Raw genomic sequence first — 18,531 nt, 5'->3', positions numbered from 1 at the left:
GCTAAATTTAGTAATCAAAAAATATATTCATTTACTATTCAGAAATTGATAGGACTAAGGATAGCATAATTAAAATTGAGTTGTATAGATGTACTGTATTTTTAGGTTCCCTGGTAAAGATTCTTCTTTAGTTACTTCCATTCCTAGATATGTTCCGGGTTTCCATTTTGTCCCCAAATATTATTTATTTAGCTTTTCTATCTCTATATTCCTTTCTCTAATTCTATCAGTTTCCTCTATGGAGTAAGTATATCTGATGAGTTTAATTTAAATGCATCTTTGCTTATCCCCACTAAATCTAAAGTGTCTGCATTCCTACTCTTTGTAATGTAAACTTGCTAGTGCTCCATTTATCCATTAGCAAAACTCATATGGTAATAGTCAAACAAAATAGACTGATAAAGTGCTCATGTAGGTATACAATACATAAAAGCCTTCATAAAGACATTCAAACCCAGATTTCTCAATTCCCCTGCCTCCACCACTGACTCACTTCAGTTCATCTCTTCTCCTGCCCTATACGACTACTATGCTGAAACTGGAGAGAATTCCGTTCATAATCTGTCACTGAATTTCTCTCTCTAAAATGACATATACACATGCTATCAAGTAATGTATTTGAGAATATCTACATGAAAAATTTCTGGTATTTCCTACTTTGCAGAGTCCTAACAGATACATACCTATGTCATATGCCAGGAAATCGGCAGAAAAACATTTTGCACCGTTACTCAAGGAAGTGTCATTATGGGTATTTCCTCCAAAAATAAGCATAGCTCCATTGATAAGAACAGCTGAATGAAGGTATCTGGCAAACCCACTTTCTTTCAAAATAGTCCTACAGGATAAAATTTAAAAATGTATTACAAAGGATAAAAAGATCTCCCTGATTTTATATATATTACAGAAAGGATCTAATTTGCATATAGATTTTTCCTTGGAATTGTGAAAAAACATGCTTTAGTGTTTTCAACAACTTATAAATGGCCTCTAAATTTCAATATTTTAAAAAATATTCTGAGATTCATAGTACCTTAAAATGCTTTCAGGAAACACAATATTAAACATAATTGTTAATGATTTTATAATAATATATATTTTGAAATTTTGTTTTCATTTATATAAGTAGGAAACAAGTCTCCTTTAAACTAGAGGACCAAATTATCATCAGTTTTAAATACCAAAGTAAATATAAAGTTAAATATAATAAATTTACTCTGAACAATACTCAGTTAAGACTACATGGCTCATACTGATCGCATAATATGCTTTCTAACTTTTTAAATATAACATACATGAAAGTGCACACATCATAAGTCTAACACTCAATGAATTTTCACAAGATGAACACAACTAAGTAACCAGTACTAAGATCAAAAAATAAAAATTACCACTATTCTGAGTCTAACAGCAAATATTTCTATTGCTGCCTTTGTACTTTACAAAATGGAACCACATAGTTTTTATTAATTTGTATGTATGTCCTGTTGCTTAAGATTATTTTTGAGATATACCCATATTGTGTATAATTGAAAATCACACTGCGTTTTTGAGAAACATTCAAATTAAATTAAATCTTCTTTTAATTAAAGCGTAATTATGAGAGAAATACTACAAATATATGCTCACAATTATATTTTACCTGAATTCACTGATATATATATAATAAAGGTTCATGACAATGTGAATCAATACTTCATAAATACTCTATAAATAAATCCCTGGTACAAAGAATCAACATGTAAACATAGTATGTATAGTATAGTTAGTAAGGTACATACAGTATCTCAAAAGCTATAGATTATAATACCAATTAATGCTTAAAGAATATGGAATTCACTTCCAGAATGTCAATATAAGGAGTTCCATAAACAGTCTCCCCAGGGAAAGAACTATAATTGGTAAAAATTAAAAAAAAAAAAATTTGGATCTCAAAAATGTTGCCAAGAGCAACAACAAATAAAGAAATATTTGCTCAAGAATATATACTAGGGCTTCCCTGGTGTCGCAGTGGTTGAGAGTCCGCCTGCCGATGCAGGGGACACGGGTTCGTGCCCCGGTCCGGGAGGATCCCACATGCCGCAGAGCGGCTGGGCCCGTGAGCCATGGCCGCTGAGCCTGCGCGTCCGGAGCCTGTGCTCCGCAATGGGAGAGGCCACAACAGTGAGAGGCCCGTGTACCGCAAAACAAAACAAAACAAACAAAAAAAGAATATCGACTAAATTCCATTAAGAACAGCAACAGGGCTTCCCTGGTGCCGCAGTGGTTGAGAGTCCGCCTGCCGATGCAGGGAACACGGGTTCGTGCCCCGGTTGGGGAAGATCCCACGTGCCGTGGAGCGGCTGGGCCCGTGAGCCATGGCCGCTGAGCCTGCACATCCGGAGCCTGTGCTCTGCAACGGGAGAGGCCGCAACAGTGAGAGGCCCACATATCGCAAATAAATAAATAAATAAATAAATAACAGCAACAGTCCACGATATTTGACTCATTACCAACTCCCATTCTTCTCATCACCGCCACCTCCCCACACATACACAACCAGTTAGGCAAGGCTGTTCAACCACAGGCTGGTAAAGTCAAGAAGACTATGCTCCTTCATCCCTCAGCTCCTAGTCCAGACCATTAATATACAACCAGGAGCAACAGACTGCCAATATTTCTCAGGCCCCCGAACTCTTAGTGGCAGAAGTTCTATTCAAGGAGAAAGCATGCGAGGTCCGAGTCCTCATTCTCTACCTCGCCACCACCCACAGGGTGAAAGCTATACACCAGGCCTCACAGATTAAGAACAAGAGGGCCAAAAAGTCTTCACTCCTAATTCATAGGGCAGCAGTTCCAAGATAAAAGAGGCAAGCTGAGAAGCGCAAAGGCTACCATACCCATCCAGTTCTCTGCACGTAACACAGTGGTTCAATGAAAGAACAGGCTACAAACCCCACCTATATTTCCAAAGCAGTGGCATAGAGGTTTTCTCCCACAGGGCGAGACAGCCTAAGAAAAGGAGAGGCAGCCTAAGAAAAGGAGAGCCCCAAAGGTCTCAAGGGAACTTGACTTTATTTGGTACAAGGTGGCAAACTTCAAGCCTTAAGGGCACTCGAAAACAATGGAAGTAGTGGTTGTAAGCAATTAAGAGATAGCTACATGAGAACAATAAGCTAAAACATAGACAAGCTAGAAGTTTATCAGAGAGAACCAGGGGAAAAGACAGCTAATAAGAGCCTTACTGGGGTCAGAACCTCAAAGACTGGCCTCAAAGACTACCCCTGAAAAAGGTTTGAAATGGAATTCAGACTGTGGGGCAATTTATGCCCCCAGAGCATTGTTGAAAATAATAGAACTGGGGCTTCCCTGGTGGCGCAGTGGTTGAGAGTCCGCCTGCCGATGCAGGGGACACGGGTTCGTGCCCTGGTCCGGGAAGATCCCACGTGCCGCGGAGCGGCTAGGCCCATGAGCCATGGCCACTTAGCCTGCGCGTCCGGAGCCTGTGCTCTGCAACGGGAGAGGTCACAACAGTGAGAGGCCCACGTACCGCAAAAAAAAAAAAAAAGAAAAGAATAGAACTATCAGTTGGCAATTAGTGGAGGCTACCAGGTGAGTTTGATACAAACAGAGGCAGAAAGCTTAACAAAGAGCTCAGAGGAAAAAGTCAAAGAGCTCTGCTAAAATTACTATCATCCCAGGGTGACTGCGTGCATACCCAGGCTGTACCATCTGAGGAGGAACATCAGAGGACGCATTTGGAAGAAGAAACAGACTTCTCGAAAAGAGTTCAGCCAAGTTACTAAACAAATAAAATTACAACAGCCCCAGAGAGGAAGGAAAAGTCAGGATCCAGAGTTGCTACAATATATTATCTAAAATGTCTGGTTTTCAGGGAAAATTATGGCATGCAATGAAATAGGAAAGTGTGACCCATACACAGGAATAAAAGCAAGCAACAAAACTACCTTTAAGAGAACCCAGATGTCAGGTGAAACAAAAAAGACTTTAAAGCAGCTATTATAAATATAGTCAAAGACTTAAAGAATACAATGTTTAAAGAAGTAAAGGAAAATATGACAACACCTTATCAAATATAAAACATTAGCAAAGAGAAATAACAAAAAAGGGAAAATTTGGAGTTGAAAAGTGTAATATTGAAATTTTAAAATTTAGTAGAGAAGCTCAACAGTATATTTCAGCAAGCAGCAAGAAAAGAAATCAGTGAACGAGCAGATAAATCAATAGAGATCCTGCAATTCAGAAAACAGAGAGGAAAATGAACAGAGTCTATGAGCAATGTAGAACACCATTAACAGCAGCAACATACATTTACTGGGAATACTAGGGCAGAGGAGGGAGAGGTAGAAGACTTCTCAAGAAATAATGGCTGACAACTTCCTGAATTTGATGAAAAACATTAGCATACACATCCAAGAAGATCAACAAACTTCAAGTAGGAAAAAATACAGAAAGAGCCACACTCAGAAATAAAATAGTAAAAATACTGAAGGCCAAGGGTAAAATCTTTAAAGCAGCAGGAGAAAGAAGTTTCTTCCCACACAAGAGAACCCCAATAAGATAAATAGCTGACTTCTCATTAGAAACAATAAAGGCCAGAAGGCAACGGGATGGCATATGAAAAGTGTTAAATTTTTTAATGTCAGAATACGAGGATACAGGGAGAGACAACAGCAAGACGTAGGAATAAGTTTCCTACTATGAATAAAAAATATTGCCTGCCGTATGGTAAACAAATGAAGTTGCAGCCATTGAGCCATCACACTGCAACCATGACAGTGAGCCCTGAGAGAACTCAGAATGGAAACAGAATGCACTCCACTGCAGCCACCCAGGACAGTGCACCCTGAGGAGACTCAGGATGAGAAGCACAGGATACTGGCCCCAGATAGCTGAGGTGCATATCAAAGGAATGATCTCAATGAGCCTAGACTTTGCATCTTTCCAAACACAGAAAAGCACTAAATTCCTTAACTTGAGATATCTGGTTTTCTTTTTTTGCAGTATGTGGGCCTCTCCCGTTGCGGAGGCTCCGGACGTGCAGGCTCAACAGCCATGGCTCACAGGCCCAGCCACTCTGTGACATGTGGGATCTTCCCGGACCAGGGCACAAACCCATGTCCCCTGCATCAGCAGGCGGACTCTCAACCACTGTGCCACCAGGGAAGCCCTGGTTTTCTTTAATTAACAGCAATCTTTTGATGTTCTGACTACCTGGTCTTTGTTGCAAAAACTGCTATATACCTGGCTCCTGCTTGCCTCTTTGGAGCAGTCTCTCAGAGTTATCCGAGATGCTATGTCACAGGCTTAAGTCCTCAGATTTGTCCACCAAATAAAACATAACTCTCAACTTTTAGGTTGTGCATTTTTTTTTCAGTCGACACTGCCTTCATCCTCCCACAGAAGCACTGATTTTGTCAACTACTCAGAGACAGGAGTACCTTTGTAGGTGCCCAGCAGAGAAGTCCTAGCACCACTTGGAGCAAAAATTCCAAGAACAGGACTGAAGAGGGTAAGAACAGTTTCACTTTACCACATCACCCCCACCCCCAAGGCAACAGCTCACTGCCAAGAGAAACTCATTCAATCTGCTTTTTCTCCCAGGGGGGAAAGTGAGAACCTAGTAAGTGCCTAGCTTCCATGGCCAAGCAGGATGATGCCCAAGAAGCCCACTTCTTTCTCACCCATTCCAAAACAATGACAGGATGGGCAGGGGAGGGAAAAGGGGGCTCACGGCAACCAGGGTAAAAAACCCAACAGGGCTAATGTTTCTACTAACTACCTCATGAACTCTACCGAGAGGCCCACCCATAAACTTCATAGAGTGTATTACCTGTAGATTCACCTCAACTAGCACACCCATGCTCTCAACAATCCATAAATCCCTCCCCCACGAAGCCCGCACCCATACACACCCCTGCAGATAGCACACTTTAGCTTCTGCAGGTCATGAATGAGCACACACATATAACTGGCTCAACTCTGTTGCCATGGAAGACTGTGCATAACCTTGAACACTTCAGGCACTGCCCTGGGGAAAATAAATAAGACGCTCTCAGTATCAGGCCTGGCTTTGTGTGATGGAGAAAATTGCATCTCCAAAATATATTAAAAACTCATATAACTCAACAGAAAAAAAGAACAATTGAATTTTAAGATGGGCAGAGGATCTGAACAGACATTTTTCCAAAGAAGACAAACAGAGGGCCAACAGGTACATGAAAAAGTGCTCAACATCACTCAACAAGGAAATGCAAATCAAAACCACAATGAGGTATCACCTCACATGCATACACACAGCTGTTGGAATGGCTATTATCAAAAACACAAGAAATAAGTATTGGTGAGGATGTGGAGAAAAGGGAACCCTTGTGCACTGTTGATGGGAATATAAATTGGTACAACCACTGTGGAAAACAGTACGAAGGTTCCTCAAAAACCAATTTAGAATTACAATTACAAATTACAAATCTAATTACAAATTTAGAACTACCAAATCATCCAGCAATTCCACTTCTGAGTATTTATCCAAAGGAAACAAAATAGCTATCTCAAAAAGATATCTGCACCCCCATCTTCATTGCAGCATTATTTACAATAACTAAGACATGGATACAACCTGAGTGTCCATCAACGGATGAATAGATAAAGATATATATACAAAGGGGAATATTATTCAGCCATTTAAAAAAAAAAAAAAAAGGAGGGGGCTTCCCTGGTGGCGCAGTGGTTGAGAGTCCGCCTGACGATGCAGTGGACATGGGTTCGTGCCCCGGTCCGGGAAGATCCCACATGCCACGCGGAGCGGCTGAGCCCGTGAGCCATGGCCACTGAGCCTGCGCGTCCGGAGCCTGTACTCCTCAACGGGAGAGGCCACAACAGTGAGAGGCCCACATACCGCAAAAAAAAAAAAGGAAATCCTGCCATTTGCAACAACATAGATGGACCTTGAGGGCATTACACTAAGTGAAATAAGTCAGACAGAGAAAGGCAAATACTGTATGACCTCACAAATATGCAATATCTAAAAATGTTTTTAAATGAACTTATAGATACAGAGAATAGATTGGTGGCCACCAAAGTCAGGTGCTAGAAGGTGGGTGAAATGAGTAAATGTGGTCAAAAGGCACAAACTTCCAGTTTTAAGACAAATAAGTCCTGGGAATGTAATATACAGCACAGTGATTATAGTTAACAATATTGTATTATGTTTGAAAGTTGTTAAGTACTTAAAAGTTCTCATTGCAAGAAAGAAATAATTCGTAACTATGTATGTGATGGGTGGTAACTAAACTGTTGTAATCATTTTACAATATATACATATAACAATTCATTATGTTGTACACCTAAAACTAATACAATGTTTTATGTCAGTTTTATTTCAATTTAAAATAATTAATTAATTTAATTTTAAAAAGATAAGTGTTTGCAAGAATGTGAAGAAAAGGGAACCCTTCTATACTATTGGTGGGAATGGAAATTGGTATGGTCAACTTGGAAAACAGTATGAACATTCCAGAAAAAATTAAAAATTGAACTACCAAGAACTATAATATGATCCAGCAATCCCACTTCTGCATATATACCCAATAGATGCAGCTAGAGCCTAGAAAAAATCCAACACCCTTTCATGATAAAAAGCTCCCAACAAAATAGAGATAGAAGGTAACTTCCTCAATCTGGTATGGCTGAATGGTGCACCACCACAAAAGATGGATCCATGTCCTAATCTCCAGAACCTGTGAATGTTACCTTATTTGGAAAAAGAGTCTTTTCAGATGTAATTTAATTGAGGATCTTGAGATAAGGAACTCATCTTGGATTATCCAGTGGACTTAATCCAATGACAAGTGTCCTTATAAAAGACACACAGAAAAGAGGAGAAGGTAATGTAACTGTGGAGGCAACTGGAATGATTCAGCCACAACTCCAGGAATACTGACAGCCAAAGCTGGAAGAGGCAAGGAAAGGAATTTCCCCTAGCATTTCTGGAGGGGGCATGGCCGTGGTCACACGTTAATTTTGGATTTCTGGCCTCCAGACCTGTGAGAGAATATCTTTCCATTGTTTTAAGCTACACAGTTTGTGGTAATTTGTTACAGCAGCCATAGAAACCTAATACAAAGGATATATACAAAAAAGAAAAAAACAAAAACAAAAAACCCAGAGCTAACATCATACTTAATGGTAAAAGATTAAATGTTCCCCCTCTAAGATCAGGAATAAGACAAGGATTTTTGCTCTTGTCACTTTTATTCAACTTTGTATTAGAGATTATAAGAAGGAAAATGAGCAAGACCATAAAATTAAATGCATCTAAATTGGAAAGGAAGAAGTAAAAGTCTCATTATTTGCAGATGACATGATCTTATACATAGAAATTCAAAGAAATCCACAAAAAACTGCTAGAACTAATAAGTGAGTTTAGCAAGTTTGGAGGTTAAAATAAAATAAAAATAAATTGTATATCTAAAACCAGAAGTGAAAAATCCCAAGATAAAAATAATAAAACAATTCAATTTACATTAGTATCAAAAAGAAAAAGTATTTAAAAATAAATTTAATGAAACAAGTATTAAATTTAAACCATGAAAATTAGAAAACATTGAAAAGAGAAATTAAAGATAGCCTAAAAAAATGAAAGGATATCCCATTTACATGGATTGGAAAACAAAATATTGTTAAGATGACCATACTCTCCAAACTGATCTACAGATTCAACTCACTCTCTATAAAATCCCAGCTGGATATTTCTCTCATTGTCAAACTAATCCTGTGATTCATGTGGAAATTCAAGGGCCCAGGATAGCCAACTCAAAGAAAGGAAAGAATACTCTTTTCAACAAATGGTGCTAAGGCAACTGGATATCTAGGTACAAAAGAGAGAAACTGAACCCTTCCCTTACAATATATGCAAAAATTCACTAAAACTTGATAAAAGGCCTAAATTTAAGAGCTACAAGTGATAAAACTCTTAGAAGAAACTACAGAAGTAAATATTCCTTGCCTTGGTTAGGCAATGGATGCTTAGATATGACACCAAAAGCATAAGTGACAAAATATATAACAGATAAAATGGTCTTAAAAATTAAAATTTCTGAGCTTCAAAGGACACTAAAAATAAAGTGAAAAACAACATACAGAATGGGAGAAAATATTTGCAAATCACATATCTGATAAAGGATTTATATCTAGAATATATAAAGTACTCTCTCAACTCTAGAAATAATAACTCTAGAAATAGAAGGGCATTTCCTTACCTTGATAAAAAAAATTTATCAAAAAAACTAGAGGCTGAGGCAAGACGGCAGTGTGGGAAGACATGGAATTAGCATCTCCCCACAACTAGGGCACCTGCTGGCCGCTAACGGGGGACTCTGACACTCAAGGATAAGGGAGGAACCTCAAAGTGAACCAGTAGGACGTAGGGGGACTGAGGAGGGAGGAGAAGTGGAGGCCACACAGGATCAGTGCCCCTGAGGCTGGGGAGATCAGGAGAGGCAGGTGGGAGGGGCTCTCCGGGAAGAGCAGGAGAGGAGCAGAGGGCGACTGCCCCACCCACTCAGGGCCAGGGAGCCTGCTGAGCTCCCAGGCCGATCCCCTGCCCTCCAAACTCCCCTCCAGGCTGCATGGGCCCTTGGGGGCATAGGAGGGAGGCCAGGGAAATCAGGAGAGGTAGGCGGGAGGGGCCCTCCCAGACTGGAGGAGCAGGAGAGGAGAGGAGGGTGTTTGCCATGCCCACTCAAGCCCAGGAAGAATGCTGGGCTCCCAGGTAAGGTTCCTGCCCTCTGAGACCAGGGGTGGGGGCACGCCTCAGCCCCTTCTGTTCCTTGAGCCTAAGTCCCATGCCCCACAGCCCCTAGGGCCCTTTGCAGCCCTGTGGGCCCTGAGCATTGGCCCCGCCCACCACCCAAACCTGGTCCTTGCTTAGGCTCCACCCTCCACAGCCAAGGCCTTCCCCCACACCCTTTTATTTCCGCCCCCCTTGTCTTTTGTACTATTATGGTACTGTTGTACCTCCCAGTTGTTGATTCATCTATATTTTTATTTTTGTATTCTTCCTAACATATCTCTTAGTTTCCTAATCTAATTTTATTTTTTACTTTGTTATTGTTCTTGGCTTTTTTGGGTTTGTTTTTTTTTTTGCTGCCACAGGCGGCTTGCAGGATCTTGGTTCACGAGCCCAGGGTCGGGTGAAAGTTCCTGCAGTGGGAGTTCCAAGTCCGAACCACTGGACTAACAGAGAACCTCAGACCCCAGGGAATATTCATCTGAGTGAGGTCACGGAGTTCCTCATCTCAGCACCAAGACCCAGCTCTACCCAATAGCCGACCAGAGCCGGAAAGCTCAGGCCAAACAACCAGTAAGACAGGAACACATTCCCACTCATAAAAAAAAAGAGAGATGGCAAAAAAATATGTCACAAATGAAAGAGCAAGGTAAAAACCTACAATGAAGAGGAAATAGGCAATCTACCTGAAAAAGAATTCAGAGTAATGATAGTAAAGAGAATCCAGAATCTCAAAAACAGAATGGAGGCACAGATTGAGAAAATACAAGAAATGTTTAACAAAGGTCTAGAAGAACTAAAGAACAAACAAACAGAGATGAACAACATAACAACTGAAATGAAAAATACACTAGAAGGAATCAATAACAGAATAACTGAGTCAGTAGAATGAATAAGTGAGCTGGAAGACAAAATGGTGGAAATAACTGCCGAGGAGCAGAATAAAGAAAAAAGATTTCATTACTATCACACGTAATGAAATTGAAACCATAATTAAAAATCTTCCAACAAACAAAAGTCCAGGACCAGATGGCTTCACAGGCAAATTCTATCAAACACTTAGAGAAGAGCTAACACCGATCCTTCTCAAACTCTTCCAAAAAATTGCAGAGGGAGAAACACTCCCATATTAATTCTACGAAGCCACCATCACCAGATACCAAAACCAGAAAAAGATATCATAAAAAAAAGAAAATTATAGACCAATATCACTGATGAACACAGATGCAAAAATCCTGAACAAAATACTAAAAAACAGAATCCAACAGCACATTAAAAGGCTCAAGTGGGATTTACCCCAGGGATGCAAGGTTTCTTCAATGTATGCAAATCAATCAATGTAATACACCACATTAATAAATTAAGGAATAAAAACCATATGATCATCTCAATAGATGCAGAAAAAGCTTTTGACAAAATTCAACACCGATTTATGATAAAAACTCTCCAGAAAATGGGCACAGAGGGAACCTACCTCAACAAAATAAAGGCCATATATGACAAACCCACAGCAAGCATCATACTCAACGGTGAAAAACTGAAAGCATTTCCACTAAGATCAGGAACAAGACAAGGATGTCCACTCTCACCACTCTTATTCAACAGTTTTGGAAGTCCTAGCCACAGCAATCAGAGAAGAAAAACAAATAAAAGGAATACAAACTGAAAAAGAAGAAGTAAAACTGTCACTGTTTGCCGATGACAAGATACTATACATAGAAAATCTAGAAAACTACTAGAACTAATCAATGAATTTGGTAAGTTGCAGGATACAAAATTAATGCACATAAATCTCTGGCATTCCTATACACCAACAACGAAAAATCAGAAAGAGAAACTAAGGAAACACTCCCATTTACCATTGCAAGAAAAAGAATGTAATACCTAGGAATAAACCTGCCTAAGGAGGTGAAAGACTTGTACTCAGAAGACTATAAGACAGTGATGAAAGAAATCAAAGATGACAAAAACAGAGAGACAAATATACCATGTTCTTGGATTGGAAGAATCAATATTGTGAAAATGACTATACTACCCAAAGCAATCTACAGATTCAATGCAATCCCTATCAAACTACCAATGACATTCTTCACAGAAATAGAACAAAAAATTTTACAATTCGTATGGAAACACAAAAGACCCCGAATAGCCAAAGCAATCTTGAGAAAGAAAAACAGACTTGGAGGAATCAGTCTCCCTGACTTCAAATTATACCACAAAGCTACAATAATCAAGACAGTATGGTACTGGCACACAAACAGAAATATAGATCAATGGTACAAGACAGAATGCCTAGAGATAAACCCACGCACATATGGGCACCTAATTTACAACAAAGGAGGCAAGAACATACAATGGAGAAAAGACAGTCTCTTTCCCAGTGGTGCTGGGAAAACTGGACAGCTATATGTGAAAGAATGAAACTAGAACACTACCTAACACCATACACAAAAATAAACCCAAAATGGATTAAAGACTTAAATGTAAGACCAGACACTATAAAACTCTTAGAGGAAAACATAGGAAAAACTCTCTTTGACATAAACCTCAGCAAGATCTTTTTTGACCCACCTCCTAGAGTAATGGAAATAAAAACAAAAATAAACAAATAGGACTTAACTAAACTTAAAAGCCTTTGCACAGAAAAGGAAGCAATAAAGAAGACAAAAAGATAACCCTCAGAATGGGAGAAAATATTTGCAAATGAAACAACAGACAAAGGATTGATCTCCAAAATATACAAACAGCTCATGAAGCTCAATATCAAAAAAACAAACAATCCAGTTAAAAAATGGGCAGAATACCTAGACATTTCACCAAGGAAGACATACAGATGGCCAAGAGGCAAATGAAAAGATGCTCAACAACACTAATTATTAGAGAAATGCAAATCAAAACTAGAACGAGGCATCACTTCACACCAGTCAAAATGGCCATCATGAAAAAAATCTACAAACAACAAATGCTGGAGAGGGTGTGGAGAAAAGGGAACCCTCTTGCACTGTTGGTGGGAATGTAAATTGATACAGCGACTATGGAGAACAGTATGGAGGTTCCTTAAAAAACTAAAAATAGAACTATCATATGACCCAGCAATCCCACTAGTGGGCATATACCCTGAGAAAACCATAATTCAAAAAGAGACATGTACCACAATGTTCATTGCAGCACTATTTACAATAGCCAGAACATGGAACCAACCTAAATGTCCATCGACAGATGAATGGATAAAGAAGATGTAGCACATATATACACTGGAATATTACTCAGGCATACAAAGAAACGAAATTGAGTTATTTGTGGTGAGGTGGATGGACCTAGAGTCTGTCATACAGAGTGAAGTAAGTCAGAAAGAGAAAAACAAATACCATATGCTAACACATATATATGGAATGTAAAAAAAAAAAAAATGGTACTGCTGAACCTAGTTTCAGGGCAGGAAAAGTGATAGACATAGAAAATGGACTTGAGGACATGGGGTGGGAGGGCAAAGCTGAGGAGAAGGAAGAGTAGCATCGACATACATACACTACCAAATGTAAAATGGTTGGTGGAAGCAGCAGCATACCACAGGGAGATCAGCTCAGTGCTTTGTGATGACCTAGAAGGGTGGGATAGGGTGGATGGGAGGGAGGATCAAGAGTGGGACATGTGTATGCATGTGGCTGATTCGTTTTGTTGTGCAACAGAAACTGACACAGTATTGTGAAGCAATTATACTCCAATAAAGATCTATTAAAAAAAACAATTATACTAATGGCAAGAAAATGGAAAGATGTTTTCATTCTAAGAAAGAGCAAGGCAAGATATACTCTCTCACCACTCCTATTCAACATTTTACTGGAAGTCCTAGTTAGTGCAACAAGACAAGAAAAGGGAATAAAAGATATACAAAATGGTAAGGAATAAATAAAACTGTCTTTTTTCACACATGACATGATTGCCTATGTAAGAAATCCCAAACAACAACAAAAAAAAACAAAACACTCCTGGAACTAATAAGTAATTATGGCAAGGTTGTAGGATATGAGGTTAATATGCGAAAGTCAATCGCTTTCTTACATATTAACAATGAACAACGGATACTTGAAATAAAGACACAACACTTATATAGCACCTCCACAAAACTGAAATAGGTATAAATCTAACAAAATATGTCTAAGATCTATATTGGGAAAATTACAAAACTTTGATGAAAGAAATCAAAGAGGTAAATAAAGGGGTAGGCCATATATAATACATGGATAGGACGATTCACTACTGTCAAGATGTCAGTTCTTCCCAGCTTAGTCTATATATTCAATGCAATCCCATCAAAATTCTCACAAGAATAGCCAACACAATACTGAGAGAGAGGAATAAATTCAGAGAACTAACGCTACTTGACTTCAAGACTTACTATAAAGCTACAATAATAAAAACAGTGTGGTACTGGGGAGAGAACAGACACATAGATCAATGGAACAGAAAAATAAGCCCAGAAATAGACTCACAAATAGTCAACTAACTTCTGACAAAAGAACAAAAACAACTCAAGAGAGAGAGGACAGTCATTTCAATAAATGGTGCTGAAACAACTGGACATCCACATGCAAAAAAAAAAAAAAAAGGAGTTTGACAGATCTTACACCTTCTACAAAAATTAACACAAAATGAATCATAGGCCTAAATGTAAAATGAAAACTATAAAACTCCTAGAAGATAATATAGAAGAAAATCTGGGTGACCGTGAGTTTACTGATGACTTTTTAGATACAGCACCAAAAGCACAAATCATGAAAGAAAAAAATGATAAGTTGGGTTTCATTAAAATTAAAAACCTTGACTCTGTGAAAGACACCATTCAGAGAATGAAACAGTAAGCCACAGACTCGGAGAAAATAGTTGTAGCAAATACCTGATAAAGGACCTGAATCCACAATATAAAAAGAACTCTTAAAACTCAACGATTAGAAAACAAACAACTCAATTAAAGTTGGCAAAAGGTCTGAACAGATACCAAAGAAGACACACAGATGGCAAAATAAGCATATGGAAAAATGCTCATTATAGGTCATTAGGGAATTACAACTTAAAACAATGAAATACCACTACCTATTAGAATGGATAAAATTCAAAACACTGACACCAAATGCTAGCAAGGATGCAGAGCAACATTCATTGCTGGTGGGAATGAAAAATAGTACAACCACTCTTACAGAACTAAACATACTCATAAAAATATACACTCTTACCACACAATCCAACAATTGCACTCATTGGTTGAAATTTTATGTCCACACAAAAAACTGCAAGTGGATGTTTATAGCAACTTTATTCATAACTGTCAAAACTTGGAAACAACCAAGATGTTCTTCAACAGGTGAATGGATAAACAACTGTACCACATCCATACAACAGAATATTATTCAGTGATAAAAGAAATGGGCTATTAAGCCATGAAAAGATTTGGAGGAACCTTAAATGCAATCTAAATGCACTTAGCAATCTAAGTGAAAGAAGCCAATCTAAAAAAGGATTTATACTGTATAATTCCAACTATATAACATTCTGGTAAAGGCAAAAACAATGAAGACAGTAAAAATATCAGTGGTTGCCAGAGGTTGGTCAGGGAGAGAGGGAGATGAGCACACATGATTTCTAGAGCAATTGAAACTATTCTATATGATACAGTAGCAGTGGAATATGTCATTATACATGGTGCAAACCCACCGGACCAGCAACACAAAAGTAAATCCTAATGTAATCTATGGACTTTAGTTAATAATAATGTATCAATATTGACTCATCAATTGTAACAAACGTACCACACTAATGCAAGATGTTAATAATAGAGGGACTTGGGGTGGGGAAGATGTGAGAGTATTGGGGAAATCTCCATACCTTTTGCTCACTTTTCTTTAAACCTAAAACTGTTCTAAGAACTAAAGTCTATTAATTAAAGGACAACAAAATAAAATGGTGGTGATAAAATCTGCAGTTGCTTTTCCAGATATGATATCTTTACTGCAATAAATAAACCCTACCCTTAGTACCTGGTAAGCAGATAATTTTTTTAAATATATGAATTGTAAAGTGGGATCCGGGTTTCTCACTTTCTAAAGGAATTTACAAATATGGAAGACAGGTCTAAAATAAATCCTGTCATGTTGTATTACATCATTATGCAGTTTAGACAGACAGGGTTTAGACAGACAGACATATATACAGAGACAGAGCAATATACCCACTTCTATAAATAAGTATAAACATGTGTGTCTTTGTAAATTTTCTGGCTCCATCTTCTGACAGGGTCTATAAACACATCAAAAAGTAATAAACATACCTAGTCCCCTAATCTTGGTTTTTAAATACCATTCTCTACTAAAAGTAATCTAGGTTTCTTGGGGGAAATGACTTACTCCAGCAGGGAAACTACAAGATGTAAACAGATTTTTTTTTTTTTTTTTTTTTTGCATCTATGCCAGAAAGTGTAGAAATGCACTAGAGTGACTGGGGACATGTCTAAAGAATGGAGGAGCCTTACTGAAAGAAGCTCACGATGGCCAAATCTGGGACACTTTGAACACCAAAATAAAGAATAGTAATTGATAATAGAACATTGATTAAAATAAAAATCCATCAATTGATACTGATATAAGTGAACACACAACCTGGGATATTTACAAGGAATAATATTACAATATCACCATTTGGTAACTATCACAGTGATAACAAGAATGATCAATAGATGCTAAAACGAGTGTGTAAAAGTTTAATGAGAAACAAAATATTTACATAGTCTCAAAGTATCTCCACACAGTGTTTATTAAATTAAAAAGGAAAAATTGTATCTTTACAGTGGAGAAACCTGGAAACGCTTTAACCATTACTTTAACCAAGATATGAAAGTTAACCTCTGCATGAACGTCCATAGCAGCCTCATTCAAAATAGTCTAAAGTGAAAACAACCCAAATGTCCATCAACTGATGAGTGGATTAACAATATGAGGTATATTCATACAATGGAATATTATTCAGCCATAAAAAAGAATTAAGTACAGAAATATACTACAGCATGGATGAACCCTGAAAAATTATGCTAAGTGAAAGAAGCCAGATGCAAAATGTCACATACTGTACATTCCATTTATATGAAATACTGAGAATAGGCAAATCTATAGAAACAGAAAGTAGGTTACCGGTTTCCAGGAAATGGAGGGAAAGGGTATAGGAAAGTATAGGATTTCTTTTTGCAGTGATGGAAATATTCTGGAATTATTGATGGTTGCATAACACTATGGATATACTAAAAACCACTGAATTGTACACTTGAAATGGTTACAATGGAGAATTTTATGTTATATGAATTTTATTTCAGTAAAAGTTTTTTCCCCAAAAAAAAAAAAATTCATAGAACACATTTTAGTGATCTAAAATGCAAACTTTAGTGATCAAAATGCAAACCCTGAATCTAATCATGAGGAAACATTAGATTCACTTTTCTTTTTTAGTATTTCTAGAAGTATAGTTGAAATCTTTTAACTTGAAAAAACTGGAAAAAATACCAAATTTATAATTACAGCTGCAAGTTGTAAATGATGTTTAATATGTTCCTTATGTGTTAAAACATATTGTGCTCTTATTATTGTGTTTTAAAAAAACACAATAATAGAGAAAACGACTTCAACAATAGGACAAGAAAATTTGAGGTCTCTACTATCACAGAAAACCCTTGACAGAGAAGAAAAAAATGAAGATGCGGGCTCCTACTACAAGCTCTACAAACATATATGTGCAAAAAACGTTATGAGACACCTCATCTAACAAGACTAACAAATCAAGGCCATAATGGCCCTGGTACTCAAAATCATTACAGCAAATTAAAAGTCTCTTAGCAAAGGATAATACAGTACTAATTAATAAAACATCCTAACAATACAAAAGGAATCATTTTTGAGAAATGGGAATTCCTATAAATACAGGATGTTTTAGATAGTGCTTCAGTGGTACTATATTAATTCTGTACTTTAAAAAATCTTTGCAATCACATATACTTGAAATATGTTTTCATATTAATGCTAATCTGGTTACATGAAATGATTTCTTCTAGCTTCTTAAATTTGGTATAATGAGAATTATTTTTACATTAAAGTATTCAAAGCTAGTTTATTAAACTATCAAGTTTTTGTGATTTCTTAAAAATGTAGCTGTCAGAGGTTTTGGAAAATGATATAAGACAATTTTATAAATATGTTATTAGTTACTTATATTCTACTAAATACTGATGAACACGCTATTCATGATGTTTATCCTTGACAATTTCTCTGCATAATGAGTGTCTGAAATATAGTATATATGTATACTATATTTGTACTGCATACATATATGCATTTGTTGAATATATAACTAAAATAACTATTTCATAGGATATATACATTACATATGGGTGTGTGAATGTATTCAAATTTAGGAGAAACTGTCAAAACGTTTTTCAAATGCTTCTACTGGTTTATACACAATTGGATTATCAATACTGTAAATTTTAACCATTTAAGTGGATGTGTAGTGGTACCTGAATTTAAATTACCCTGTGGCTAATAAGGTTGAGCAACTTTTAAAATGCGTTTTGGTCATTTGGATATCCTTTTGTTCAAGTCGCTTGCCCATTTTCTCTTGAGTCATCTGATTATTTTCTTGTTGATCTGTAGTACTTCTCTACATATTCGGGAATAGAGACCTTTGTTGACTTTATGTGTTGC

The 18,531-nt window shown here is 37.4% G+C and overlaps 1 protein-coding gene across 1 annotated transcript in view; it reads right to left on the bottom strand.

Annotated features, from left to right (window-relative positions):
* Positions 1–18,531, bottom strand: part of ATRNL1 (attractin like 1) — a gene marked incomplete at both ends in the record, with an annotated part of 679,175 nt that overhangs the window by 565,369 nt on the left and 95,275 nt on the right. Inside the window, one exon of the mRNA XM_082673255.1 lies at positions 684–838. Coding sequence (XP_082529381.1) covers positions 684–838 — 155 coding nt within the window. The remainder of the gene's footprint in view (positions 1–683; positions 839–18,531) is intronic.

Source organism: Grampus griseus (genome assembly GCF_964374135.1).
Source record: "Grampus griseus genome assembly, chromosome: 16".
Classification (NCBI taxonomy): domain Eukaryota; kingdom Metazoa; phylum Chordata; class Mammalia; order Artiodactyla; family Delphinidae; genus Grampus; species Grampus griseus.
Note: the sequence above shows the minus strand (reverse complement) of the source record. Positions and strands in the feature narration are given on the sequence as shown.